Source organism: Maniola jurtina, chromosome 3 (genome assembly GCF_905333055.1).
Source record: "Maniola jurtina chromosome 3, ilManJurt1.1, whole genome shotgun sequence".
Classification (NCBI taxonomy): Eukaryota; Metazoa; Arthropoda; class Insecta; order Lepidoptera; family Nymphalidae; genus Maniola; species Maniola jurtina.
Window position 1 is genome coordinate 15,236,418 of NC_060031.1, and position 27,440 is coordinate 15,263,857.

Here is a 27,440-nt window from a genome sequence, read left to right on the forward strand (position 1 = left end):
TACACATATTGACAGTCCTACAGTGTACAACACAAAGACTAAATCTATAAACAATTAACACTACAGCCATTCAAATTGGTTCGTGTGCGAGAGATCTGAATACTAATCAAGATACCGATAATTCGATATTCACCACAAGCCATTGCCTCAGTGCATTCTATGAGCGACCATCATATCAACCGATAGACGTCTAGATAATTTAAAAAACGTATCAAAAATTGGAAAATTAAGTCAAGTTTTGGGAAATTAAGTCAGGGATTCTAATCGTCAATTCCTCTCAGTACTTACCTGAAAACAAGCCTTTAAGCAGTGTGTCCTCGCCGTCCTCACCTATGGTGCTGAAACATGGACACTGACAAACGGCCTTGTCCACAAATTCAAAGTCGCTCAGCGAGCAGTCTATGGAGAGGCTATGTTAGGAGTTTCAAGAGAATATTGTACCTATAAGTAATTCCAGTCCCGCGCATTGTGATAGCCTAGTGGTTAGAACGTCCGCCTCCTAATCGGAGGTCGGGGGTTCGATCCCGGGCACACACCACTAACTTTTCAGTTATGTGCGTTTTAAGCAATTAAATATCACTTGCTTTAACGGTGAAGGAAAACATCGTGAGGAAACCTGCATGCCTGAGAGTTCTCCATGTTCTTAAAGGTGTGTGAAGTCTGCCAATCCGCATTGGGCCAGCGTGGCAGACTATGGCCTAAACCCTTCTCATTCTGAGAGGAGACCCGTACTCAGTAGTGGGGCGGAAATGGGTTGATCTTGGTTGGTTGGTTGGTTGGCATTGCTGGAGCGAGTCAAATCCACGCTTTTTTATCATTTACATAACTTTCGGCTGTAGATGTATGTAGATTAGTATGTTTTTAGGAGTATACTTTTAAAAGATTTTTAAACCTTTCAATTGCTAGGATGACGTCAACGTTGTATAGCTTACTGATAGCTATCGCATCGCACTGAATATACGACGCGCGTAAGTCTGCGAATCAGTATTCAACATCTAATCCGCACAAAGGGCATTATGTATTATTAGCACTGCCGTGTTAATTTGTCCGAGTTTACGATGATTGAAACATATTATCGCACTAACTAACCCGCTATGGCTTCACCCAGATAGAATTTCCGACCTAATATACCTCCTAACCCGAAAAATTTTCTCTGAAAAGATTTTTAGTTTTACCTACATTACAGAAGAAACCTACATGAAAAATCTTAAGTTTCTAAGGTCTAGGTATACCATTATACCAATAATTTTATGTTGATTTTCGTCCTACGTAGGTATATTGAAAAAATGAGTGTCGTTCAAAATCTGAAAAACATGTTGCTAACATTTTTTTTTAAAGAAAAAATATATATACTTTGATAAGTACAAATAAATAACTCACCAAAACTGGATGCTGTCTGAACACAAGCTACTAACATCAACACGGTTACTGTAACAAAAAACCTAAAGTAAGTAAAATAAATATCAAAAAAATAGAAAAGTAATTACTTAAAGAAAAAAGGAAAAATAAATAGCTTGTTTCTCATTAGGTTCAATCAAGACTTTTTAAGGAAACAAGCTTTTTTACTAATGAACAAGTAGTTACGAAGTTTTCTTTTCATAAACTTCTCGAGCTTTCGAATACAACGAACACAACTTTACGTTCTATAAGGTAATCTAATTTTTCTACAGCATTTCGTTTGTCTCTAAAAATTATATTTAACAAAAGTAATACGAAATAAAATGTTTTTTAGTATAAAATACTGAGTACCTCTCGCGATCATTTTGGCGGAAACTTTCGCGGCGAACGTGCGCCTCCCCCTACGTTCGGAGGGTAACTGCCGTGAAAATGGGAAAACGCGGGAATATATTTCTGAACTTATTAGTATAGCATTTTCCAATAAGATTGTAGTGCATAATGTTACAATAAACTACAGCAAGTTTTTGTGGTTCAATTTTACATTTTACTCGTTGGCTCCAAAAATAGCGTAGAGGCTACTGAATTGTTCCTGGACCAATACAGAACGGGAATGAAAAATATGAACAGTAAAGACAATAAAATTAATAAATAAGAATTAATTACTTAATTAAACCTGAATACAATAGTAACCCAAATTCCCCGCTGCCCCGTGCCGTAAGGATTATAATATTTATTATTACTAGATAAAACCCGGATTTAGGTTTAGGAAAAGTAGCCTATGTGGGGTCTTTAGATTATCCATGTAATTTCTCTTTATGTCTCCCATATAAATAATATGCATGTACCATATTCTAGCAAAATAAACTATGATTTATAAACGAGACCGTCAGTCCCCCACTGCAAAGGCTTTCCAGAAATCGGGGCAATTTATATAGTTACAATAATATAACTATATTATGTAGATGCGCAAACAAAACGGAAGTCGTAACTAATTTTACTGGCTATATATTTTACACTACGGAAAAAGACCTAGCTGGTAAAGTATTTCTTGCAATAAAGTTTTTCGCCTTAAAACCCCTTGTATAATATAGCAGCTACTATAAATATTCACGAGGATCGCGCGGTCTTATAAACTCAGGTTCTCTTCAAAAGCTTCAAACTGAGGGGTTTTACTGTAGGGTTGGCAGCAGTCACTTCTATTTAAAACCGTCATAGTTCGACAGCTAGAGTGTGACCTTCAAAATCACCTCTGATTGGCTGACAGTCTCTCGCTATTGGCTGAAATTAACTGTCACAGCAAGAATGGTATAAATTCGGCCAATCACAACAGCTGAGATTGTCGCAATGATTGATTTGAGCTTTTTCGCAACCGACCAGCTGTGTATGTTCATGGTATATTGATGGTACTATGTCAGAAACCTTCAAACGCCAACAATAGCTGTACAAAGTTTGACTCAATCAGTTGAATGCGGACTGAGGCGCGAACACATAGCACATAAACTTTAATTTTTATATATTTTGGAACAATAGATAAAATCTACATATAAACAGGACGACACAAGTGACATAAAAGTAAAATACATTTTCTGAGTTTCATAAAAAATGTTCTATGTATAAAAGCTGTTTTACATTTGAATGTTAATAGTTTGTAAAACTGATTGTTTTACATATGTGCTTATTTTGTTTTAGCAAATAATAAGAGCATTTTTTTCCAAGTAAGTAAATTATTACTAACATTTTTCAGTTACCCACACCATCAAAAATTGTACTCCTTATTACTAGCACCCCTAGGCTAGAAGTTTAGAATACAGATGCAAAATAAACTGCCCACTACAAAATATGTTCATAATTTCATAAGAATAACAATGCATGTAGGTGGTGAAAATTAATAAAATGCATAATTTAATGCTTACATGTTTTAGTATCAACTTATTCTCTACAACCTATACTATATCTGTACTGTAACTTATTTATAACCCAAGTTCAAAGTTAAAAAAAACTTTAATCCTCTATGCCCACATGTTGCCTGGTAAATCCAGTGGTAACCCTATTGTATACTAATATTCTGGGATAAAAAGTAGCCTGTCATTTCCATGATGCAAGGTAACTCTAGACTTTCGACAAAATTACAAGCCACACTAGCCAAAACTTCACACACTTTGAGAACATTATGGAGGGCTACCAGGCATACATTATTTCCTCATGATCTGTTAAAACAAGTGATATTTAATTACTAGCATGTAAAAAGTTAGAGGTGCATGCCTGGGATAAAATCCTGTACCCCACAACCTCCTGGGATCAAGCTGGGATTACCTCCTCCCTTCTTTACTTATTGAGTTTCCGGAGAATGGTGGACCAAAAAAAGATGACAGAAAAAGCAAAAAAAAAACTGAAGGAGTTTCGGTTGAATGGTGGGTTGGTATAGTATGTATAGTAGGTATTTAGAATTATGTATTAGTATTTAGAAATATACTTCTATCAACGCGTTAAAAGATCATAAAGGTTTAAAACAGACAAATAGGTCAAAGATTCTGCATATCAGTACCGAATTTTATAAATCTCTTTATTCCGACTCCAACCATAAATTAATCCCCGTAGATACTATAATAAATCACGATACAAGCTCGATGGACATTGAACCTATTTCAAACTGTGAAGTCCATCGTGCACTCTGTAGTATGAAATATGGTAGGGCCCCCGGAGAAGATGGAATTACTACAGAAGCACTAAGATTAGGTGAGACTGTATTACTTCCACATATAACAAAATTGTTTAATACTATTTTACATTCTGGTAATTTACCTGAACAATTTTGTCACTCAAATATCATTTTACTGCACAAAAAAGGTGACAAAACAGATGTAGGTAATTATCATCCTATCAGCCTGATATCACATTTTTATAAGACATTTATTAAAATAATAGAATATCGAATATCGGGACAGTTAGATAAAAACCAACCTGCTGAACAGGCTGGCTTCCGACGCGGCTTGTCTACCACTGATCATCTCCATACAATAAATCAATTAATTGAAAAACATTTAGAGTTCGACCTTCCACTTCATTTAGTATTCATAGATTACTCAAAGGCATTCAACAGTTTAAAACACTCCAAAATTTTTGAAGCTTTAAATAGCCAAGACATCCCATCCCAATACATTAAAATATTACAGCAAATATATCACAAAAGCACAGCATCCATCAAAATACATTCAACAGGGCCGACTTTCCACATTCAAAAAGGTGTCAAGCAAGGAGATCCACTCTCTCCCAAACTTTTTACTGCAGTTTTAGAGGAGGTGTTCAGGAAATTGGCAGTAAAATGGATGGGAAAGGGTATCGTCATCGGGGAAAAAAGGCTTTCTAACCTTCGGTTTGCAGACGATATAGTCCTTTTTGCTTCGTCAGCGTCCGAGTTGGGGGCTATGATTGCTGAGCTCAACGAGGTAAGCGTCGGGGTCGGACTTGAGATGAATATGTCAAAGACCAAGCTCATGACAAACAGCACAAAGCGTAGGCTAGAAGTAGAGGGTGCGGAGATTGAATATGTCCATGAATACATATACTTAGGCCAAATAGTCTCTTTTCAGGCGAGACAGGATAAAGAAGTTTCGAGACGCACCGAAAACGCCTGGAAGGGTTATTGGGCCATAAAAGATTTAATGAAGGGAAACCTTTCATTAAATCTAAAACGTAGACTCATGGATATGTGCATTCTTCCCATCCTCACATATGGTGCTCAAACTTGGTCTTTGACGGATCATCAAAAGTCCGCACTGAGAGTGTGCCAGCGGGCAATGGAGCGCAGCATCCTTGGAGTAAAGCTGACAGACCATGTTAAAAACAGCATACTGCGCTCCAAGACGCAGATAACGGATGTGGGAGACAAAGCTGCCAGACTAAAATGGAACTGGGCAGGACATGTTATGCGCATGTCCGATGAACTATGGGCAAAGACCACAACACAGTGGATGCCACAAAATTTTAAAAGACGTCGAGGCAGGCCGAGGCGTCGCTGGCGAGACGAACTCGATGCCTACAGGTCGGCCTGGCCTCAAATTTCTATAAACAGAGACAGGTGGAAGAAAGAAGGGGAGGCCTTTGCCCAACATTGGGACAGTTCAGGCTAATAATAATAATAATTTAGAAATATGTGAATTCAGTATAATTATGTAGGTATAGTTCAGGATAGGACTCCAGCATATAAACCCAAGTGGTTTAATTAAGCTGGAGCCAACGATTGTCAGGTATAAATGTTTTGTTGTAACTTTGGATAGTAAAAATTTAAAAAAAGAAGAAGAACATCTTTACTAAACTATCACTGCTTCTCAAAAAGTTTACATTGTTTGAAAGAAATAATTTGAATTTGATCAATTTGGCTGCTTTAAAATAATTATAAGAGTATCTTGAATTTGCATTCAACTCTTGAGTAGCTGCAGTGCAGTATATGCCATATGAGTGGCCATTCAAGACTGCTGGACCAGTTGACAGCTACATCCCAAGACATCTACTCGGAACGGTAGGGACTGCTTGGAGCAGGTACAACTGCTCAAGCAGCTTAATATTGTTATTAGATTTGAGAAGAAAAACCAATATTTGAATTTCAGTGCTATATCAAAATTCTTTTATTGTTTCTGTATTTTTAAGTTTAAATTAATAATATTTAAATAGGTACGACTTACCGGCGACGATCATTATTACAAAACCCACTAAATCATAAAATAAAACAATAGTTAAGATAAAAAATAGAAATAAATTCCAGAAAAAGTTTGATTTGTTTATGTTGTTCAATGTTGTTTTGAAATTTGAATAATTTTATGTTTTGACAATTTGACATATTGACAAAGCTGTCAATGTGACAAAGGCATTGAGAAGCCTGCTGTCAAATCGGAAGTTCAATTTTCTAAAGTTGGTACACTCGACGCCAACACGGGCCCGATTCTTACATATCAGGTTCCAATTCAATTCAATTCAAATTCAAATTCAATTCAAATGTTTTATTCAAAGTAGATACAAATGTACACTTTTTGAACGTCATAAATGAAATAAAATAATTCAATCAGAAAACATAAAATAAAAATTAATTGTACAATTTTAAGCTAGGTAAATAAAGTAAAAATAATAGTTTTAAACAATAATTAATGAATTTCAGTATGAATACAATGTCAATAGCAATAAAATTAACAATACATATAATTAACAATATTATTATCAATAATATTAGGTACTTCATTGTGTTAGAGGAGCTGTCCAAGCATCCTTATCCGATATATAATCGTTTAAATTGTAATATCCTTTCTTGCACAGGTTTTTTTTAATGTACCGTTTAAACCTCCCTTCTGGTAAACTTTGAACTTCGACCGGAATTTTATTGTAATAGCGAACACCGCTGCCCAAAAACGACTCGCTTACTTTTTTTAGTCGAAACCTCTGGGTTTCCAATTTATTTTTATATCGTGTGTTAATATTATGCCGTTCAAAATTAGTTCTAAGATTTCCTATATTTTTACGAACATACATAATATTTTCATATATATATTGACTCGCTACTGTCAATATATTGCTCTCTTTAAATATTTCTCTTAGCGATTCACGTGGACTTAAGTTGTAAATGGCGCGAACTGCTCGTTTTTGTAATAGAAATATGGTTTTAATATCGATCTGAATAGTCCATATTAGTTCATGTGGTATTGATGTGGTAGTTTGTCTGTGGCAAACTAATTTTTTTTTCAATTTCAGTATTATCTATGGCACGTGCTGCGCAAGTTATCTGTGCATGTCACCTTTTCTTGTTTTCTTGCGTTTTCAGTTTTTCGTTCGGCTGTGTTTTTCGGTTTTCCTTTTCCTACGCGTTTCCCATACAATTACAATGCAATACCTACTCACAGCAAAGAGTATGTAATCACTTGACTAACAGAGTACATTGGTAATAATATTGAAAATTGAAATGAAAAGATAGAGATATTTTACGAATAATAGCCGACGAAAGTGGTCGCTGATGAGTTGCTGACTACTGTTGACCTAAATAAAATAAGATTACGAAGTGACAAAATATAATTACTTACCTATTTAATAGAATCATTCCGAATTGTATTTAAATCTTATAACAATCATTATATCTCGTTGTTGGCTATCATTGAATTGTTAAGTCCAAAGGTGGTGTTAATAATAATGTTGACTAAATAAATTATCACACTTTATCAAGATAATAATTTATGATAAGTGATACAAGCATAACAACCTACAGTGGAACTTTAAATTAAATTAAAACATAAATGATGGAATCTTCAAGGAAGATGGTCTCTGAAGAAGATTTAAAAGTCTATTTTCCGGATTTACCGAGTGGACCGTTGGATGGATATAGAAAGAAAGGGTCCTTTAGTTGGCGCCGCATGAAACTTGCTTACGACAATTTGACTACAATAAAATTGAAAGTAAGTTCATGAATAATATTTTTTATACTTACATAAAAGAAAATATTTTATTTACACTGTACTTTTTTTAAGAAAACAAGTTTATGAGCTATAGAATATTTTTTTTAATCAATTTCCATGTGTAGTGTTACAGTCTTCTTTAAATTTACTTTTTATTACTTAAATAATGCCAATATTAAACTACAAAACTACTACTAATATACTATTATCACAGTATAATTTTAAAGTTAGACACTAATCTAAACTTCTATTTTGTTACTGAATTACCTAGTTGCAACAACACACACTATACTTGTAAATTTGCAAAAATAATTTTGAGATAATATATCCCGCAGCATGATGTCTGGACTTTCATGGAGACGCATCCCTTGTTTCAACATTCAGATACCTCCCTCACTTTGGACGAAGAAAGGAACCTAGCAGTGAAAAGAATGTACGCTGTACACAATGAGAAGTTTACAGAATTAGCAAAGGTAATTTAAAAAAAAAAAAACTGATTTATTTTGTTACTAGATGGTGCCTGTGACTGTCTGGATTTTTTTAGTTTTTTTTTATCCATTAGGAACTTGATTTTTAAAATAAAAAGCATCCTGTCTCTGTAAATGTACATTGGCAGCTGTAATCACTTAACATCAGGAGATATTAAGTGATTACTACTGACTGGTGCCATGCTTGTTATTTTTATTAAAAAAAGCAGAATCCCTTCTCCCGGATTAAGCTATCCCTGTACCAAATACATGATGGTTGCAACATCATTCATGTACCTTTAGGTTTCTTAGAATCCTGTGGGAACTCTTTGATTTTCTGGGACAAAAATTAGCCTATGTCCTTTCCTAAGATGCAACCTATCTCTGTACTAAATTTTGTCAATAACGTTAAATAGATGGGCTGTGAAAAGCTAGCAGACATACAGACACACACTTTCCCATTTACAATAATAATTTTTATTTATATTCTTAAAATATTTAGTGCTATGGATAATATAGAGTTGCATACTAAAGTCTCACAGTCGAGCCATTAAGATTAAATCCATATTTCAGATTGTAGAAGAGCCGAGGATAGTACAAGCCGAAGCAGAGGCAATGTTTATGTTCGACAGTTCACTCGCCATAAAGAAATCCCTAACTTTCGGCATGTTTGCAAACACAATCAGAGGTAGCGGACGACCGCATCAGTACAAATTTGTGGAAGATAACGAACAAGCTAAGATCGGAGGTTGTTTTGCTTTGACCGAGGTCGCGCATGGGTCTAACGCGAAAGGAATGAGGACCACAGCAACTTATTGCCCAGAAAAGAAACAGTTTATTATGCATTCAGCTGATTTTGAGGCTGCAAAGTTCTGGGTCGGATCTTTAGGTAAGTTTTCAGTTATGTGTGTAGTTTTTAAAGTACTTTCCTTTTTTAACCACCCTCATATATATAGACTGTAAATGGGCCACCATATTTTGAAGTATGATCGTAAGGCCCGGTTTCCACCGAAACCACGTGGAGAAACAATGAAAAAAAAAACAAAAGTCCAAGATTGATATTACTTTTATTTAGTATCCAGGCCCAGGTAACAATGAACTTTGACCTCAAAGAAATATTCATAGGCCCATACCTAATAATAGTAGAAAGTTTTAATTCATCTTGAATTATTAAAATTTGTTTGATTACCATAATAATTTTCTAGTCATTGCACTTTTGACCCGGAATTTTGAAACTTCATTCTATTGTTTGCTTATTCTGTTTATTTGAATGTTGCTTTGAAATATTATACTTTGAGCCAAGAATGTTATAAATAAACTAGCTGTTGCCCGTGACTTCGTCTGTGTTAGGTATATAATTTATTGGCATATGGATAATCTATCTGTGAAAGTGAAAGAATTTTATCACTGCTTCACCTACCACTCAGATAAAACCAAGATAAAAAATCGGTCAAGTGCGAGTCGTCCTCGCACACGAAAGGTTCCGTACCGTCGCACAAGATATGCATACAGACCTATCACTTATGTAGAGCACTGCAAGTTAATGACGGACTGCGCCATCTATAAGTGATTTAGTAAATTAATTTTTCGTGAACACATTTTGATTTGTTGTAATATAAGTATAACCGCGAATTCATGGTTTTTGAATATTTTCCTTGTGCTATAAGACCTACCTACCTGCCAAACATGATTCTAGGACAACGGGAAGTACACATAGGTTTTCTTTACGGACACGACAGACAGACAAACAACAAAGTGATCCTACAAAGGTTCCTATTTCCTTTTGAGTTACGTAACCCTAAAAAAAATTGTCAGGTGAGGACAAGGTGAGGACGTACTTTGTACTTTCGTAGCCATAATTTGTTATGATAAAATTATTATGAAGATAAGAAATAATTCAAACAATTGCCATGTCATTGTTATTGCAACACAGTTCAAATGTACTTAAGAGTACATCGACACTAGTTATCGAACCATAGATAATAATGTGAGCTAATAAAGTAGAGCGGTACTTTTACTATACATAGTGGCTGTTTTATTAGTTTGCTTAAAAGATTAACAAATCGCAGAAAATTCGGGGAAACGCGTAAGCGACGCGATTCGCCCGGCGCTTTAGATCAAGGTAAGGTTCTGGAGTTAGGTTAGACCTAACTCCAGAACCTTACCTTGTCAGATGACAGGAAAAGGGTCATATAGACTTGTTTGATGTCATCTGTCCACATAGGCTATATAAAATATAGCACTAGGCTACATAGGCTTTATAAAATGAGGAGGTGGTGAACAGAACCTAAAATTTCCTATATAGAATTTTAGACAATACTGACATAATAAAAATAACATTTTTAATGAGGAAATTGTGAAGGTTTTGGACGAAAAATATGTTTTTACGTGCCGTTTAAGGCAGGGAATATTTCGTTTTTGATACTTCTAAAAATTGTCAGATGCTGTAATCTACCTTGACAACAAGACAACACTTGACAACACTTTTTTTTTACCTGACTATGGCAAAGCTGAAAGGAAGGGTTATGATTTTAGCAGTCTATGTATGTATGTATGTTTGTATTTTAGGAAAATGCTCGACCCACGCAATAGTTTACGCAATGCTCATATCGAAGGGTACCAACCATGGCTTACACTCCTTCATTGTGCCTATTAGAGACCCGAAGACGTTGAAGCCATTCCCAGGAGTCATCGTTGGCGATATAGGAGAGAAGATTGGCTTGAATGGTGTTGATAATGGGTAAAGTTAACATATAGTGCATACATTTTGAGAACCCGCCTTATTTATCCTAAGTATGTGTCGACTGTCATGTTAAAAGTACGATTTTAGTCTATAATCCGTATATTCCGGGTAAACCGTAGTTTTAACTTATGCATCACTTGTCCTGCTCAAGCAAGGGAATTTCTGTGCAATTCTTTTAATAGAATTAAGTTAAGAAGTAAGGGAAAACTATAAGTACAAATATATATTTTTTTAAAGCAACATTAATAATAATTTAAAATAATTTTCATTTTTATTCATTTCTTTGATTTGCATGCCCTTATTTATCTCAATAAATTATTCATTCACTGTTATTTTTTTTATGGTTTCCATAGGTTTGTAATGTTCAATAACTACCCAATCCCTAAGGAGCTAGCTTTGGACAAGTTTGGAGGAGTGGACGACAGCGGAGAATATAAGTCACCCTTCAGAGACCCCAGCAAGCGGTTTGGTGCATCTTTAGGGGCTTTATCTGGTAAGAAATTCTACAACAAAGTATGTTAATCCATCCGCCATACTTAATACTATGTATAAATGCGAAAGTGTATCTGTCTGTCTGTTAGCTTTTCACAGTCCAACTGTTTAACCGATTTTGATGACTAAATAAATTTTAAATACATATCAAGAATTGCGAAACCGGCAGGAATTGATGAAAGATACAGAATTAGCTTACATGCCAGGTTTAGGAAACTTTTCCCCCGGAAAATCAATGAGTTCCCACGGGATCCGTTTTACCGATGTATATGATATTTAGTACAGAGGTAGCTTGCGTTCCTGAAATTGACATAGGCTACTTTTTATTCCGGAAGTTCGAAGAGATCCCTGGGGATTTTCGAAAACCCTATATCCGTGTGGACGAAAACGCGGGCATCATCTAGTATTTTACTGAATAGACAATATAAATTAATATAAATTAATTTGAATTATTGGATTGACGTATAATGTATATTATCAAGAATAAATGACTATGACTATGACTATAATTCCGTTCCCAGGTGGTCGTGTAATGATAACGTCCATATCAACCAACTACCTTCAGAAGGCGATAGTGATTGCGACTCGATACTCGGCCGTTAGAAAACAATTCGGGGCTGAAAATGCGGTTGAGGAAACGCCTGTTTTGGAATATCAACAACAGGTATTTTTTTTTTTTAAATCATTGTGACTGTAAATGCATTTTGTAATAATTCAGATTCGGAGAGTTTTAGGGTCCCACAGTAAAATCCGCCAAGAACTTGCCAAACAGTATCAACTCTCAACGGAAGACATTATGTACGGGGTACTTTTCCCTCAAAATTACCGTTTCTAGTATGGCTTCAGTGTACTAGTTTTTATTTTTTTTTCCAGCAAATTCGTCTACTGCCATACTTGGCCGCGACGTTTGCGCAAAGAATATTCTGCACGTGGTTCGGCACGGTGCTTGTTAACATTACTGTTGACAACTACGCGGGTAAGTGGGGTTTGATTTTAATATTAATTTATGATATATTATTTATGATATTTTAATATTAATTTATGATATATTAGCTGTTTCGTCCCGTTTTCGCATAGTGAGCTTACATATTCTGTAGACTAAGGCGCCCATCTCCATAAACGACAGAATTGCAACGAGTGCGTCCTACTATCGTCGGATAAACCCACGGCACGGCCACGGTAACCCATAATTACGCCTGCGGGCTCCATCACTTGCTCCAGCCGTTTTCGACAGAGTTCGTGAAGGAGGCTCGGAAATTTTCAGCTTTGTCTTAGGTGAGGGGTTAATTCAAATTCAATTTTAATGCGAGATCAATATATTTTTTCTTTTGAAGGTAGACAAGATGACCTCGCAGCGGCGCGCGGTATAGAAATGCACGCGTTGTCGTCCGCCGTCAAACCCGTCTGCGGCTGGATCGCCAGGGATGGCATTCAGAACTGCAGGGAGGCTTGCGGGGGGCATGGCTACTTGAAAGGTAGGCTATTAAGGCATACAAGACGAACATAGGTTCACCGAGGCGAAGAATTCGTTCCGACTGATGTTGAAGTAGGATTGGTATCAAGTTTTAAAATAAAACTTGTGTTGGGCGTGAGTTTTCTGATGTGGGCTCGTCATTCCTTGATGTTCAGATGGGCATCTGGCCTTAAACCAATTTGAAGGACTTAAGAGTAACTCAAACCTTTTCTGGGTCCGAAGTAACGTTCATATTGCTTTCGTCAGGTATTGAAAATGGCCGCCAAATAGAACACCTGTTCTGAGGCCACCATCTTTAATCTAGCACCCCATGAGCGTCTTATTTTACTTCAACCGAGCGTAAAAGTTGCATTTTTTTTTGTAGCGGCAGGTATAGGCGACTTGCGCAATGAGAACGACGCCAACTGTACCTATGAAGGGGAGAACAGCCTGCTGTTGCAGCAGAACAGTAACTGGCTGCTAACAGTGTGGCCCAGGCGACACCAGATCAAGATAGACCAGGAGTCGCCGCTGGGCTCGCTGCAATTTTTGGACAATGTGGACCAGGTGTTGAAGAAAACCTGCCCGTGGAGGACTGTGGATCAGCTTATCGACCCTTATAGTAAGTTCTAACTTATACTGTATGTATTCATATAGCGCATAACTGAGTAGACTCAAATTAGTCAGTCTGTCCTTTTCTAATTACATTGATAAGAAAAAGAGGCTAATACTCTAAAATTTAATGTCACTGAATCAGATGGGTGGCGAGTTACCACCCTACCGGCTAAGCCGTACCGCCAAGCGATCTAGCGTTCCGGTACGAAGTCGTGTAGAAACCAAAGGGGTATGGGTTTCATAAATAACTGCCATAACCCTTCAAGGTTAGCCCGCTTCCATCTTAGACTGCATCATCACTTACCACCAGGTGAGATCACAGTCAAGGGCTAACTTGTATCTGAATAAAATAAACAGTACCAGTTCCTGGACTAACTTTTATCCTAAACTGACGTAACATTCGTTTTACAGACTTAACACAGATGTACAAATGGCTAACAGCGTACATGCTACAGACAACCTACGAAAAAGTGTCCAAACTGAAACGCGAGGGTGCCGACAACCTCACAGCCAAGAATGACTCACAGTCCTACAATGCTGTCACATTATCTGTCATATATGGAGAGGTGAGCTCTAATTTTATTTTATTTATTACTAGCTGATGCTCCGCGTGAATTTAGGTTTATTGAATTCCCGTGGGAACTCTTTGATTTTCGGGGATAAAAGTTGCCTAAATTTCCCGGACGCAAGCTACCTCTGTACCAAATTTCTTACTGATCGGTTAAACGGATGGGCCTTTAAAGATCCCCTTGGAACTATTTGGTTTTCTGGGATAAAAGTGTAGCCTACGTCCTTCCCCATTTATCAAATTTCATCAAAATCGGTTAAACTGTTGGGCTGTTAAAAGCTAGCAGACAGACAGACACACACACTTTCACATTTATAATATTAGTATGGATTACACTAGTTACCCATTTCAATTAGGGATAATAACTGCCTTTTGCCTTTTTTCAGAACTACATTCTAAACCACTTCTACAAAACTGCGAAATCCTTTGAAGATGAAGCTTGCAAGAAAGTCCTACTCAAAATGGTTTCCTTATATGGAGCATTCCTTATTGAAAAGCATATGGCAACTTTGTACATTGTAAGTAGTTTTAATTAATTAACAGATTTACAGTACCACCACTTTTATAAGTTACGCTGATGTACGGTCGGCCTCAGAATTCGAGTAGCATTTCCGCGAAACTTGTATCAAAAACTTGTCGCACTTATGACCTTTTGTATTATATAAACACGCCACACACATCCTAACGCATGTGCATAACCGTGCCACGCTAATATTATGATCATTAAGGTGCTAATCCACTTACGGCCTTTGACTGTACCTGCGCAGAAATCTTATTTTTTAATATCTCTGACAATCATAGCGCGCGTCCGTCTGCCGCTACCGATTGTTTCCTACGCGCCATGTTTTGTCGCGCGAATTATGAACGGAAAAGCGCGAGTCTCTGTTGTTCTTGGGTTTTAAATCTTAACGTCAAGCAATAAGGTCTATATTTCATTGGGGTACATTCGGTTTAAGTCGGCGTTAAGGTGGCGCTTTTCTGTTAAAACTTACTTACTTTATCCACAGGGTGGTTACTTTACATTGGACCAAGGCTTGCACCTGCGGGAAGGCATCCTCAAGTTATGCTCGGAGCTGGTACCGGAGGCGGTAACATTGGCCGATACGCTGGCGCCGCCCGACTTCTGCATGAAATCCGTACTCGGCATGTCTGATGGAGAGGTGAGATTCGATTTCTAGACAGTGGCTTTTTAGCCGTCTTACAAAAGGAACCCAATGTCTAACTATGGATGTCTACTAAAAACCCCAATGGCACTCTTTATTTTTCCGGGATAAAAAGTTGTCTATGTCAATTTCCGGGACGCAAGCTACCTTTGTAACAAATTTCATATAAATCGGTTAAACAGATGGGCATTTAAGAATCCCATGGGAACTCTTTGATTTTCAGTGATAAAAAGTAGAATAGGTCCTTAACTCTGTACCAAATCTCATTGAAATTGGTTCAATTTTTGGGCCGTGGAAAGTTAGCAGACAAACAGACACACTTTTGCATTTATAATATTGTATGGATAGGTTTACAGATTTTATTTATGCCACACGATTTCTATTTGCTGTAAATACAATTACCGACTTCTTAACCATTAAACTATCACCACTATTTTAATTACACTATGATAATTCAATTGCAGGCCTACAAGCACCTACAGAACAGAGTGATGACGTTCCCCGGCGCTATGACGAGGCCGGAATGGTGGCGCGACGTTGTCTACTGGGACTCATACATTCCCTCCAAACTATAATACGATCACATTTTATCGTCATCTTAAATAGTATAAGCTGATCAAATAAGTACAGAGTTCAACCGTAGATGATTTTCCTAGCGATGGGCGATTGTTGCAAATAAAATTATCAAATGAATCGAGCGATTGAACAATCGATTGTCGATTTATTTGTCTTCACAAAAACAATTGAATAAAATTGGACAATCGAATGTTCAGTTGGGCGAGTCATTGGATTGTTTTTTAAACTATTCGTTACAAATGCGCAACGCACGATCTGGAACAAATAAATCGTAAATTTATACAATATGTATACCTAGATGTTTATCTACCATTCCTTTCGTTATTCCTTGAAAAAAGGAAAAATTAAACATAGGTACTATTTACTACAGTTTCGTAATATATTGTGCAATTTGGATAAAGAACTCATTTAGGTATTTACATTGTCAAAAAGTCTGGAATATTGTCGTTCGCCATCTTGAAAACATGATGACGTCACATCATTTAAAACAAAGTTGTGTTACGTTAAAAACAGTCTGTAGGAAAATTTGATTTTTACTTGGAATTTTTAAATCGTCCTAATAATAATTACATTATTATAGTATAAAGTAATAAATAATAAGGCAACTATAATACTGTGTACCTACTGTGATAGTTTATAATATTTTAGCCTTCTCTTCACTCTCGCTGCGGAACCCGTGAACGCCGCAAAACTATAGTGTGGATGTCCGAAGTTTCCGGACATAGAGACTGTCGGGTGCATCCAAAAATCGCTTTAGTGCACCGTTCAGTGCAATCACTTTAGTTTCCACAAATGGTTCCGTACCATCGTCCAAGAAACAATACTATTTTTATAATTTTCATGGCGTCCATTTTGATTTTTTTTTATTTTTCAACTCTCTACCTACTCTTATAACGATTCACGAGATACAGCCCGCTGACAGATGGACGGACGGACGTACAGCGAAGGCTTAGAAATAGAGTCCCATTGGCACCCTTCGGGTACGGAGCTCTAAAAACGAAATCGGATATGGAAAGTCGCGAAACAGAAACGCGAAGCCTCAAAACCATCTTCAATATTTCGTGGCGTTTACGACTGTCGCGATGCGAGTGAAGTGAAGAGCGGGCTTTTAAACGTATTTTATATTTTATCAATGTTGATTTTTTATTTTTGTGACTGGGATTAGTTTGTATAAGTCTATTATAATCGTATTTGTAAGGTTTAATGGGAGCAATATTGTAATGTTATATTATTTTATTTTTATAAAGATTTATTAATATACGATTTTTTGAAACAACCTTAGTTTTGTTAACCTTTATTTTTAATAGGTAGGTAACAATGGACCTCTATAAGCGGTAAACGCTATTCACCATTTTATTTAAAGCTACTAAATTGCTTTGCATACAAAATAAAGTCTGTCAATCAATCTGTCTGTAGAGTCGCCTTGTAAATAATTAACTCAGTTAGCTGTAACTCTACTCAATTTGTATTTTCAAAATGGTCGGACCTGTACTCCAAATTGTCCGTGTTACTGCGGTGATTATTTTAATTTCGTAAGTATCCATACTAAGTACGTATAATATGTATTATGAATGGGAAAGTGTGTGTCTGTCTGTTAGTTTTCACGGCCTCGTTAGACCCTCGAATATAGGCTTTAGGGTCACCTTTGGGGTTTTTTACAGCAATGTCAACGCAGATTCATCGCTCATAGTCAAAGAGCTGCAAGTGCGGAAGGACCTCGAGTTTGCATTGATAGATTTGCTCAATGGAATAATACGCAACGACATTGTTACTTGTGTCACCATTGTGTGCGACACGGTCTACTTGAGCGTCTTCGAAGGGGCGCTGTTCAAAAGAACAATAACTGTGCCCTTTGTTATAGTAGGTATACCTTACCTAATCTTTTAGACTTACCTAGACAGGTAGGTACCTTAGTATACTTAGATGTCGCCAAAACGTCTGAAACGCCTTGAAGCTTGATTGCAATGCCATTTCTTTCAAGATCCATTTAGAAAAATACCTAGGCAGGGACTAGATGTGGGTTTAATAACCCTTCCAGGTTACCCCGCTTCCATCTTACTTAATCATCACTTACCACCAGGTGGAGATTGCAGTCAAAGGTAACTTGTAGGTAAGTATCTGAATAAAAAAAGATTGTCGCTATACCAAGTATTTGCTTGAGTAATTAGATAATTACTTAAGCAAATAGTTGGTCTAGCGGAGGAGATTAAATAATCTAACTAACTAGGTAGCTATTTTTCTATATTTTCTAAATTTTTTTTTGCATTACCAAGATAGTGGTCAAGGAATCCGAGGATTTGCTATCACCGAATTTCGACACCCTTGAATCGCTAAGAGAATCCAGAAAAGATGGTTGCAATGTGTACATTATTATATTAGCAAATGGACTGCAATTGACTAGACTTTTGAGGTTCGGAGACAGGTAAATACCTATCACAGTACCTATTGTTTTATATTATAGGCCCTAGCTTGATCTCCTATTTACCTTACGTTTGAGATTTTCTAAGCAAAATCTTTCAAAATTATTTTAAGTAAGAGCAACTTGTGTTGAATGAACAAACCTAATTTTAACGAGATTAATCCAATCTTTTGGGCGCTCGTTTGGTAGATTAGTTATGGAGGTATCTGCTTCTGAGACCTAGATTTCAGAGTCTAATAGGTAGGTAATAATCAGATCATCCAATAGTACCTAAGTGAGCAACCACTCACGATATGTTTATCTTTATGTTATGTTGAGCTTTATGTTAATTTTCAGTCTATGTACCTATTTGCAAATGACACCTCATTCATCAAAATCGGCCCAGTAGTTTAAGCGCTACGGTGGAACACACAGAATCTGGATACAAACATACACACACACACACATACACACATACATAGACTGCTAAAATCATAACCCTTCCTTTAGGCTTTGCCGCAGTCGGATAAAAAGAGGGAAGTTCTCAACTCATATTTTTAATGATTTTTAGATATCGTGTATTGGACACTAGAGCCAAATACATAATACTCCACGACATCAGACTGTTCCACAGCAATCTCCACTACATTTGGAAGAGAATTGTCAACGTAGTCTTCTTGAAATACCACAAAACCATTATAGGGAACGTGAAGAGCAAGGCCTGGTTCGACCTCTCCACGGTACCTTTCCCGAATCCTATAAAAGGGATATTTATATCTAGGCGAGTGGATATATGGAAGAATGGCAAATTCCATTATGGAAGAGACCTGTTTGCCGATAAAACGGGGAATCTTAACAATGAAGTTTTGAATGTTGTCTATTACGAACATGTGCCCTCAGTTATTGCTATGAATTCCAGCAAAGTTGGGGGTGTGGAAATTGAGGTAAGTTCTTTTCATAGAAGACCTAACAATCTTCTAGCTAACAGAGCTCTACCTCATTTCAATTGTAGGTACTTAAGCAAAGTATGAGTAAAGTCAAAGTTACCTCTATAGATCTCAGCCTCTTAGCTGTTAAACCTTCCCACAATTCGCTTCCTATCCCACGCGCCGACTCAATGAAGCGGTAAGTAGTTACATTTATAGTTTTCTCTTATAGATTCTCAACACTCTAGCCCAGAAAATGAACTTCGAGCCTAGACTGTACCAACCAGCCAACGCAGAAGTTCACAAATGGGGTCAGAAGCAAACCAACGGGTCATTTTCTGGTCTCCTCGGCGAAATGGTTCACAATAAAGCCGACGTAGCGCTGGGCAATTTGCAATACACGCCGTATCACTTGGAACTGACCGATTTGAGTATCCCTTACACGTCCCAATGTTGGACGTTCCTGACTCCAGAGGCTCTGACTGATAACTCTTGGAAAACACTTATTTTACCCTTTAAGTAAGTTTGAGTACATCATTTTTCTAGTGGGAGGCTTCGGCTGTGGCTAGTTGCCATAACCTACCGGCAAAGTCATGCCGCCAAGCGATTTAGCGTTCCGATACGATGCCGTATAGAAACCGATCAGAGGTATACGTTTGAACGTTAAAGAAACTGCCATTGTCCTTCCAAGTTAGCCCGCTGCCATGTTAGACGGCATCATCACTTACCATCAGGTGAGATAGCAGTCAAGGGCTAACTTGTATAATAATAAAAATAACAAAAATTACTGACCGATTTCAGTATGTACTTACTTTACACTTCCCAATATTGGACGTTCCTGACTCCAGAAGCTTTGAGTTTCAGCTCAGGTTTATCATTCAATTTGCTTTCATGTTGCAGGTTGTATATGTGGATAGCTGTATTATTAGTTCTGCTTGTCACCGGCGCTATATTCTACGGATTAGCAGTTTATTATATGAATCTATTGGATTACACGAACAGCTTGAAAATGACGAAAAAACCCACGACTGGTACCTACCTACCTAATATTAATAACCCTTTTCTCAATCTTTGAGATAAGTTTGCATATCATACCTATTATTAACTTGTTTGAGCAAAAATGTTGAGTCATTTGCTGAGGTCAGGAAAGTACAACTAATATTTGCATTTTGTTTGTAGACGCAAAACCTGTTGGCATGTATTTGTTCGGCGAAATAACGAACAGCATTCTCTACACGTATGGAATGCTACTAGTCGTTTCTTTGCCTAAGCTGCCGTCTGGATGGTCCATTCGATTACTAACAGGATGGTACTGGCTGTATTGCATACTGCTCGTCGTGTCTTACAGAGCAAGCATGACCGCTATTTTGGCAAATCCTGCCCCTAGAGTAACCATTGACACTTTAAAAGAGTTGGTCGACAGTAAAATTGCCTGCGGTGGATGGGGTAGGGAGACAAAGAAGTTTTTCGTCGAATCGCTCGACGAAATGAGTCAGAAAATCGGCGTAAGATTCGAAAATGTCGACAATCCTGAGGAAGCAGCTAGTCGAATCGCGAAAGGAGTATTCGCTTACTACGACAGCGCTAACTTCCTCAAATATCTAAGCGTGAAGAGAAAAAATTCTATCATGACCATGGAATTCGAAAATTCTACAGTAAATGGCACGGAAACGAAAGCAGAAAGGGACCTCCATATCATGACAGATTGTGTGGTCAACATTCCAATATCAATAGGATTTCACAAGAATTCTCCACTAAAACCTTTGGCAGATGTTTATATCAGAAGAATTGTTGAAGTTGGTCTTGTGGAGAAGTGGCTTAGTGATGCAATGTATAGAATTAGAACAATGGATACTTCAGAGGAAGAAGTCAAAGCATTGATCAATTTGAAAAAGCTGTATTGTGCGTTCATAGCTTTAGCAATAGGGTACAGTTTGAGTTTTCTATGCTTACTAGGAGAGTTCATACACTGGCATTTTATAATTAAAAAGGATCCTAACTTTGATAAATATGCTATGGATGTCTACTATGTCAATAAGAATAAAAAACAATAGGGAGTACATTAGACATTTTTATTTAAAAATTTAGGATTTTAACATGATTAAGAATAAATAGTATTTTCAGTCACAATTTTTTCTATTATGTTCATATTAAATAGTAAATTACTGTAGAAGAATGCATTGAATACTAGACTATAATTTAAGATAATAACTGTTGCTTTTTATTTAATTCTGCACAGGTTATATGTTATACAGAGTGGCAACATTAACTATGACCATTTTGAAATAGTTTAAAATGTTACTCATACTTGTAAATTAATAAAGAGTCTATTACTTATCGATTTTTTTTTGCTGATTGTTCAAGATTACAAAGGACTCAAAACAAATTTAAATAGTATGACAACAAAAGGGTTAAAGATATAATACTAAGTAGTTATTATAATTGCCTATCAATCAATCAGCCTGTTTACGTCCACTGCTGGACATAGGCCTGCCCAAGAGTGCACCACCACACACAACTCTCCGCCTTCCTCATCCATCCACTCATAATTGCCTAATCTACTTCTATATAATAAAATTAATGAATTTAATGTCAGAAAAGTCTGGATGGCAGTAAGAATTAGAAGCCTGCGCAGATGAGGGTATATGTATGTTAATCCTCAACTTTTTTTTGATAATTCTCAGCCAGTGAGAAATATGACTGACCATAAAACTGCATTGACTTTGTCCCTTGTCTACACAGGCCCTTAACAAACTCTAACAACTAATTTCATTATTTCTTTTGATAAAATTAAAATTAACTCTAAATCATGCAATGTCAGGAATGTGGCATATTTTTAGTTATTTTATACACATTGTACTGGTCCATATACTGACAAATTCATGATAATTAGACCAATATTTTCTAAAGAAAACACCCAACTTTATTAGCACTGCTTGGTTGTGTGTGAATAGAACTTTTAACAGCTCTAGATGTTTTATAGACACTTAGATCTTCTTAATAATGTTAGGTGTATCATTTTTCACTATTTTCAGGATTAAAAACTGGTGGCTTCACACCTTCTGGGGCATTGTCCCTAATCCACGGATGTTGCAGCACATGTACCAACGGCAATCTATTCTCTGGTTCAATGACTAGTAGTTTCCCCATCAAATCTCTTGCTTGGGCAGAAATATAGTCTGGATACTTGACTATAACATATTTAATCTTTTTATATGTCTGATTAGCATCTTTCGCTTCAAACGGAGGGAGCCCTACTAACAGTTCATAACAAAGGACCCCAAGACTCCATATATCAATTGCATAACTGTGAGGCTTGCCCTCGATCATCTCCGGAGAAAGATAATCTAACGTTCCACACAATGTCATGCGTCTTGAAGATGGAGAATGCACTGACCAACCGAAATCAGCTATCTTAAGTTCATAATTATAGCCAATCAATAAATTCTCGGGTTTAATATCTCGATGAATAACTTTTCTAGAGTGACAGTATATTAAAGCCTTGGTCAAGTCCCGAATGTAAATGGCAGCGGTTACTTCGTCGAAACGCCCGCGTTCCTTCAGTAATTTGTAAAGCGCGCCGTGTTTTGCGTACTCTAGGATTAAATAAATGCGTTTCTCGTCATGGAAATAGCCGTACATGCGCAGGATGTTCGGATGTCTCAATCTACACTGGATTTCCACCTCGCGCCTGACTTGGTGTTCGATATCAGAGTCTAAGATTTGGCTTTTAAAGAGCACCTTTAATGCGACCACGTAAAGCGATTTCTTTTCGCGTGCTAAGTAAACATTGCCGAATTTACCTTTCCCAAGTGGACGTCCTAAATCGAAGTCCGACAGTGCCCATTCTTGTTTCTTTTCCGCAGCGTCTTGATTCGCAGTATGTTCTTTATCATTCACTTTGTTGTTCGTTTGAAGAGGACGGGGTCGAGGTAATGGCACTTTAAAATCCGTGGGATGTGTACTTGAGGAGCCAGCAGCTGGCGGTTTCTGTATATTTGAGGGGCACGTGTCAGATCTTCCAGCGGTGTTCGGTCTGTTTTCCTTGCCGTCATAGGTACGGTTACTCATTTTAAAATTTAACTAAACAAGTTTTTTGCGATTCTGAACACACAATACATTTATTAAATACTTAACAAAGATTCACTCATTTGTACAATTCAAACATTTCGAATAACGTATTTTGATTTTTGAAACTTGAAGTTTTCACCACAGACCACGAATTCGGTTTTCACCACAGACCGCTACGAAACCCAGCTTTTCTTTGATGAAACTGATCCACGATAACTGATTGCATTGGTTGGAGTTTGGACTATAAAGGATTGGGTCCAACCTTGTAGGACATCACTAATAAAAATTAAAAAAACATAACATTTGACATTGACATAAATTGACAATTTGACGTTTGCAAATCGTTTGCATTTGCAAAATTTAAAATGTTTGAAAAAATACATGCATTGTAATCATAATATTGTAATATTTAGTTAATAGAAATAGTATCTTCTAAAATAGCTTGTATTGTAACAATAATATTAATCATTGCAATATTTTAAAACAAGGTTAGTGACATTAGTGACTATTTTTACAAGTCCTTTTCCTTAGATTTCTTGAAATTGAAGAGTTTCGAGGAATTTTTCGAACTAGACACGTAATAATTGTTTTTCTGTTCAATTTTCCATCTATAAAGTCAATATTCTAAAACATTTCATTTTTATTTGGGAAAGTTTGTAGAAAGTATTTGAGGTTATGGTAGAAAACTTAATACCTATACTTTTATATTTTATGTAGTGTAATCAGAATAAGCTAAGCTGATTCCTAGTTCCATGAGTGTATTTGTTGCCTAGCAACTAAGTTAATCTTATTTGTATCGCTTAGAACAATAGATATACTAATAGCGCATAACTGAGTAGGCTCCTGCGGCAGTCAAGCGGTGTGGGAGGCTGACAGTTGTCACAAGTCGACGAATCACTGAGCTCTTGCGTCAGTCATCACACTCTTCCGCTCCACTACCACATGAATCTACTCAGTTATGTGTAATTTTTTTTTTTAAAGAATATTAGTCATTTTTAATCATGAATAACATTCCCCTTTCCCCTCCAACTAAGCGTTAAGCTTGTGCTAGGAGTGGGTACAACAATAGTGCAACGGGTGGGGTTTGAACCGCCGACCTTTCGGATTTCAGTCCACTCCTATACCCGTTGATTATGCCCATAATATATTAACTGTGGAAAAGCAATGATATAATATTATATTACTGTTGTAGAAAGCATAACATGATTGAAGATTAATATAAATATTCCAGGATATCAATACTCATAATGTCTGATGATGCAGAACAGCAGGCAGACGAAATTGAAGTGCTTAAATCTATTTACGAAGGCGACGAGAACTTTAAACAGGTTAATGCAACCACATACCAATATAAGGTAATTTACTTAGTTTTCATCTCACATATTTAGAACTGCTTATGCCTGCGACTTCAGCCGCATGGACTACACAAATTTCAAACCCCTATTTTAAGCTCTTAGGGGTTGATTGCTTTAGTACTAAATTTTTCCTTTTTTCATTTCAGTATATAGATGGAGAAAAGTCATTTGTACTGGAAATAATATGGGGGCCCACATATCCCACAGAAAAACCTAGCTTCAATTTAGAAATATTTTACAATCAGAACCTGTAAGTATAATAGTGTAAAATAACTATTTTTTTTTATTTGTTTTTTTATTTTTAACTAGATGCTTATTACCAAAATCTTTGAACAATGCATGATGACATAATATGGACCCAAAACATGGTTGCTAACTATGGGCCTCATAAGATTAAGTTTAGAGTTACTCAGCAGGTGATGGAGAGAGTTATGCTTGGAGTTTCTCTATGTGATCAAATCAGAAATGAAATGCATAGAAAAACATATGGTTTAGCACATAGGTTAAAAAACCGATAGTTGTTGGGGTCCCAAGGTGTGGAAATTAAGTAAGCCCCATGAATAGGAGGCTGACGTGTTTAACAGGTGTATCACTGCTCATTTATGTAAATAGATTAATAAATGTTTATCATTCCAGATTACCGTCAGTGAAAGACAAAATCCTGTCCATACTGGATACAGAAGCAGAGCAGTGGGTGGGGTGCGCTATGACCTATACATTGTTTGAGTGCCTCAAGGAGCGGGTGACGGAGATACTGTCCCAGCAGACTGAAGAGGCTGTTGTTGCGAGAGTGGAGAAGATGGCCATTACTGAACAGGTAAGCTTCTCTTTTTCCCATGTCCCATCAATCTGCCGACGAGACAAAGTATGTCTCCTCTAAATATAAGAAGGGTTTGGCCACAGTTTGGCTGGCGTAATGCAGACTGGCAGATTTCACACATTTCTGAGAATACTATGAAGAACTCTCAGGCATGCAGGTTTCCTGTTTCCTTATTCCTTCACCGTTAAAGCGAGTGATATTTAATTTCTTAAAACGCAAATAACTCCGAAAAGTTAAGAGGTGCATGCCTGGGTTCGAACCTCCAACCTCCTTAATAGGACGCGGACGTCCTAACCACTAGGCTTTCACGACTCATTGACCATATGAGTATGTATAATTTTCACCTGCTTGTTTTACAGACAGAATCAAAGAAACCGGAGAAGAAAGAGCAGTTAAGCAAATCGCAGAAGAGAAGAGCGTGGGATCGAGCAGAAGTGGGACGCGCGGGCGAAAAACCGCGTGGCTGGGACTGGGTGGACATCGTCAAACACCTCTCCCAAGCGCCGCACATTCCCTCCTGACACTGACTGACTAACTGACTGACTCATAGACAGACACATCTCATTAACCACTACTCATATTATAAATGCGAAAGTGTGTTTGTTTGTTGGTTTGTCCTTCAATCACGCCGCAACGGAGCAAGATCGATGTGATTTTTTGCATGGATGTAGTTCAAGATCTGAAGGCTTTTTATCCCGGAAAATCAAAGAGTTCCCACAGGATTATAAAAACCTAATCTCACGCAGACGAAGTCGCGGGCATCAGCTAATGACTAAATAAAAAGGCCCTAGCATAGCTGAGGGTTGAATAAAAGTTATTCGAAATTGTATTGCAAAATTTATGTAGAAGAACTAGTCATTAATGTCTCTTATGCTATGTCTGTGACTCTACTACCTTTTCGGAAAGCAGATGCTACTGAGAGGAGCATTGTACCTATATTGCAAGTGTGCAAAGTTGAAAATTATAGTCAATGCGCAAATTTTGACACCCGAGCCGCGGGCGGGGTTTTAAGACAGCGCAGAATATTTAATTTTCAATGCGCACATGTATAATATTTTGTTAGTAAAAATATTTTTTGAATTGAAAAACGTATTGGCTTTGTTTGTTTATTATCAATTGTAAAAACAGTGCCAACAATAAATCAATTTATGGGCTGCGATTAAACTAAGACAGCGCGCATATTGGCTACTATGGCCTGAACCAAGTATGTATGTCGCTGTTCTTCAGCAGCTGCTGTTGTAAACGTATCACTAATTTGGTTTAATATAAATGCAAAAGTGTATCTGGCTGATTGTTGCCTTTTCTTGGCCCGCCCGTTTTACTGATTTTGATAAAATTTGAAACAGGCATAGGCTGCTCTTATCTAAAAAAAATTGAGTTCCCCAAGGGATTTTAAAAAACCACATTTTTTACACGTGGTTAGTTACACAGATAACTTGCATCCTAGAGATGGATATAATGTAGGCTATTTTTATCCTGGTAAAATTAATTCCCACACAATTTTTATGAATTCACGCAAATGCAGTCGTGGGTATCTAGCCTTGTGACTAAATTATGTGGCCTTCTTACAAACTTTATCTTACAAGTGTGGAAAATTGAACATTACTGTCGATGTGCTTTTGAGACCCAAGCCGCAGGCGAGCATTCTAAATTGGGTTGGGTCCGAACGAAAGCTTCACCTGTTAACGCTATGAGTTATAGTGGCAAGATGTTCAGGCGATAGTGTAATATGCTTGCAGTCTTAGTCCTGTTTTAATTTATTATAATTTACGATTAAGCGCTTGCTTTGTTAATGTATTTACAATATTATTATTTTATGAATGCACGCAAGTTGTCGTGCTAAATATAAATATGTTATGTACTCATATTTTTGTCTTTATTCTAAAAAGTTACCTAAATAAATCATCTCCACCTATATACTGAGAATGGTTCTCGTCTTAGAACGAGAAGGGCTAGACCAT

The 27,440-nt window shown here is 37.0% G+C and overlaps 5 protein-coding genes and 1 long non-coding RNA gene across 9 annotated transcripts in view; 4 read left to right on the plus strand and 2 right to left on the minus strand.

The window, feature by feature from the left end:
• LOC123879119 (beta-1,3-glucosyltransferase) overlaps positions 1–6,221 on the minus strand; it is a 26,602-nt gene extending 20,381 nt beyond the window's left edge. Inside the window, exons 1-3 of one of the 3 annotated variants that reach the window (XM_045926675.1) lie at positions 6,081–6,208; positions 1,750–1,987; positions 1,381–1,428 (exon numbers count right to left, since the gene is read on the minus strand). In XM_045926675.1, coding sequence (XP_045782631.1) covers positions 1,381–1,428; positions 1,750–1,762 — 61 coding nt within the window. In that variant the 5' untranslated portion in view covers positions 1,763–1,987; positions 6,081–6,208. Of the gene's footprint in view, positions 1–1,380; positions 1,429–1,749; positions 1,988–6,080 lie in introns of all 3 variants that reach the window. The other 2 variants (XM_045926666.1, XM_045926680.1) reach the window with 2 other exon arrangements.
• On the plus strand, positions 2,566–17,185 carry LOC123879140. Its single transcript, XR_006798954.1, has 3 exons — positions 2,566–2,577; positions 4,076–4,086; positions 16,497–17,185. It is a non-coding gene; the product is annotated as an uncharacterized LOC123879140 (long non-coding RNA).
• On the plus strand, positions 7,195–17,185 carry LOC123879104 (peroxisomal acyl-coenzyme A oxidase 3). 2 transcript variants are annotated; one of them, XM_045926655.1, is made up of 14 exons: positions 7,195–7,832; positions 8,168–8,305; positions 8,873–9,188; positions 10,868–11,039; positions 11,396–11,535; positions 12,056–12,198; positions 12,408–12,510; positions 12,869–13,009; positions 13,373–13,609; positions 14,014–14,168; positions 14,557–14,688; positions 15,178–15,330; positions 15,798–15,923; positions 15,961–17,185. In XM_045926655.1, exons 1-13 carry the CDS (start codon positions 7,674–7,676, stop codon positions 15,906–15,908), a joined length of 2,100 nt encoding a protein of 699 aa, XP_045782611.1. In that variant the 5' UTR covers positions 7,195–7,673; the 3' UTR covers positions 15,909–15,923; positions 15,961–17,185. The 2 variants fall into 2 exon arrangements, with proteins under 2 accessions (XP_045782611.1, XP_045782603.1); XM_045926647.1 differs by having other exon boundaries at positions 15,798–17,185.
• Positions 17,186–17,226: 41 nt separating this feature from the next.
• LOC123879518 (glutamate receptor ionotropic, kainate glr-3) lies at positions 17,227–21,293 on the plus strand. The gene is made up of 7 exons (XM_045927277.1): positions 17,227–17,243; positions 17,571–17,773; positions 18,187–18,331; positions 18,879–19,251; positions 19,466–19,752; positions 20,134–20,264; positions 20,413–21,293. Exons 1-7 carry the CDS (start codon positions 17,227–17,229, stop codon positions 21,285–21,287), a joined length of 2,031 nt encoding a protein of 676 aa, XP_045783233.1. The 3' UTR covers positions 21,288–21,293.
• On the minus strand, positions 21,290–23,458 carry LOC123878507 (serine/threonine-protein kinase Aurora-2-like). Its single transcript, XM_045925717.1, has one exon. It carries the CDS (start codon positions 23,302–23,304, stop codon positions 22,249–22,251), a length of 1,056 nt encoding a protein of 351 aa, XP_045781673.1. The 5' UTR covers positions 23,305–23,458; the 3' UTR covers positions 21,290–22,248.
• A 167-nt stretch (positions 23,459–23,625) lies between these two features.
• On the plus strand, positions 23,626–27,344 carry LOC123878532 (RWD domain-containing protein 4). The gene is made up of 5 exons (XM_045925750.1): positions 23,626–23,792; positions 24,536–24,659; positions 24,806–24,909; positions 25,296–25,476; positions 25,839–27,344. The coding sequence occupies exons 2-5, from the start codon at positions 24,552–24,554 to the stop codon at positions 25,998–26,000; spliced, it is 555 nt and encodes a 184-aa protein (XP_045781706.1). The 5' UTR covers positions 23,626–23,792; positions 24,536–24,551; the 3' UTR covers positions 26,001–27,344.
• The last annotated feature ends 96 nt before the right edge of the window (positions 27,345–27,440 follow it).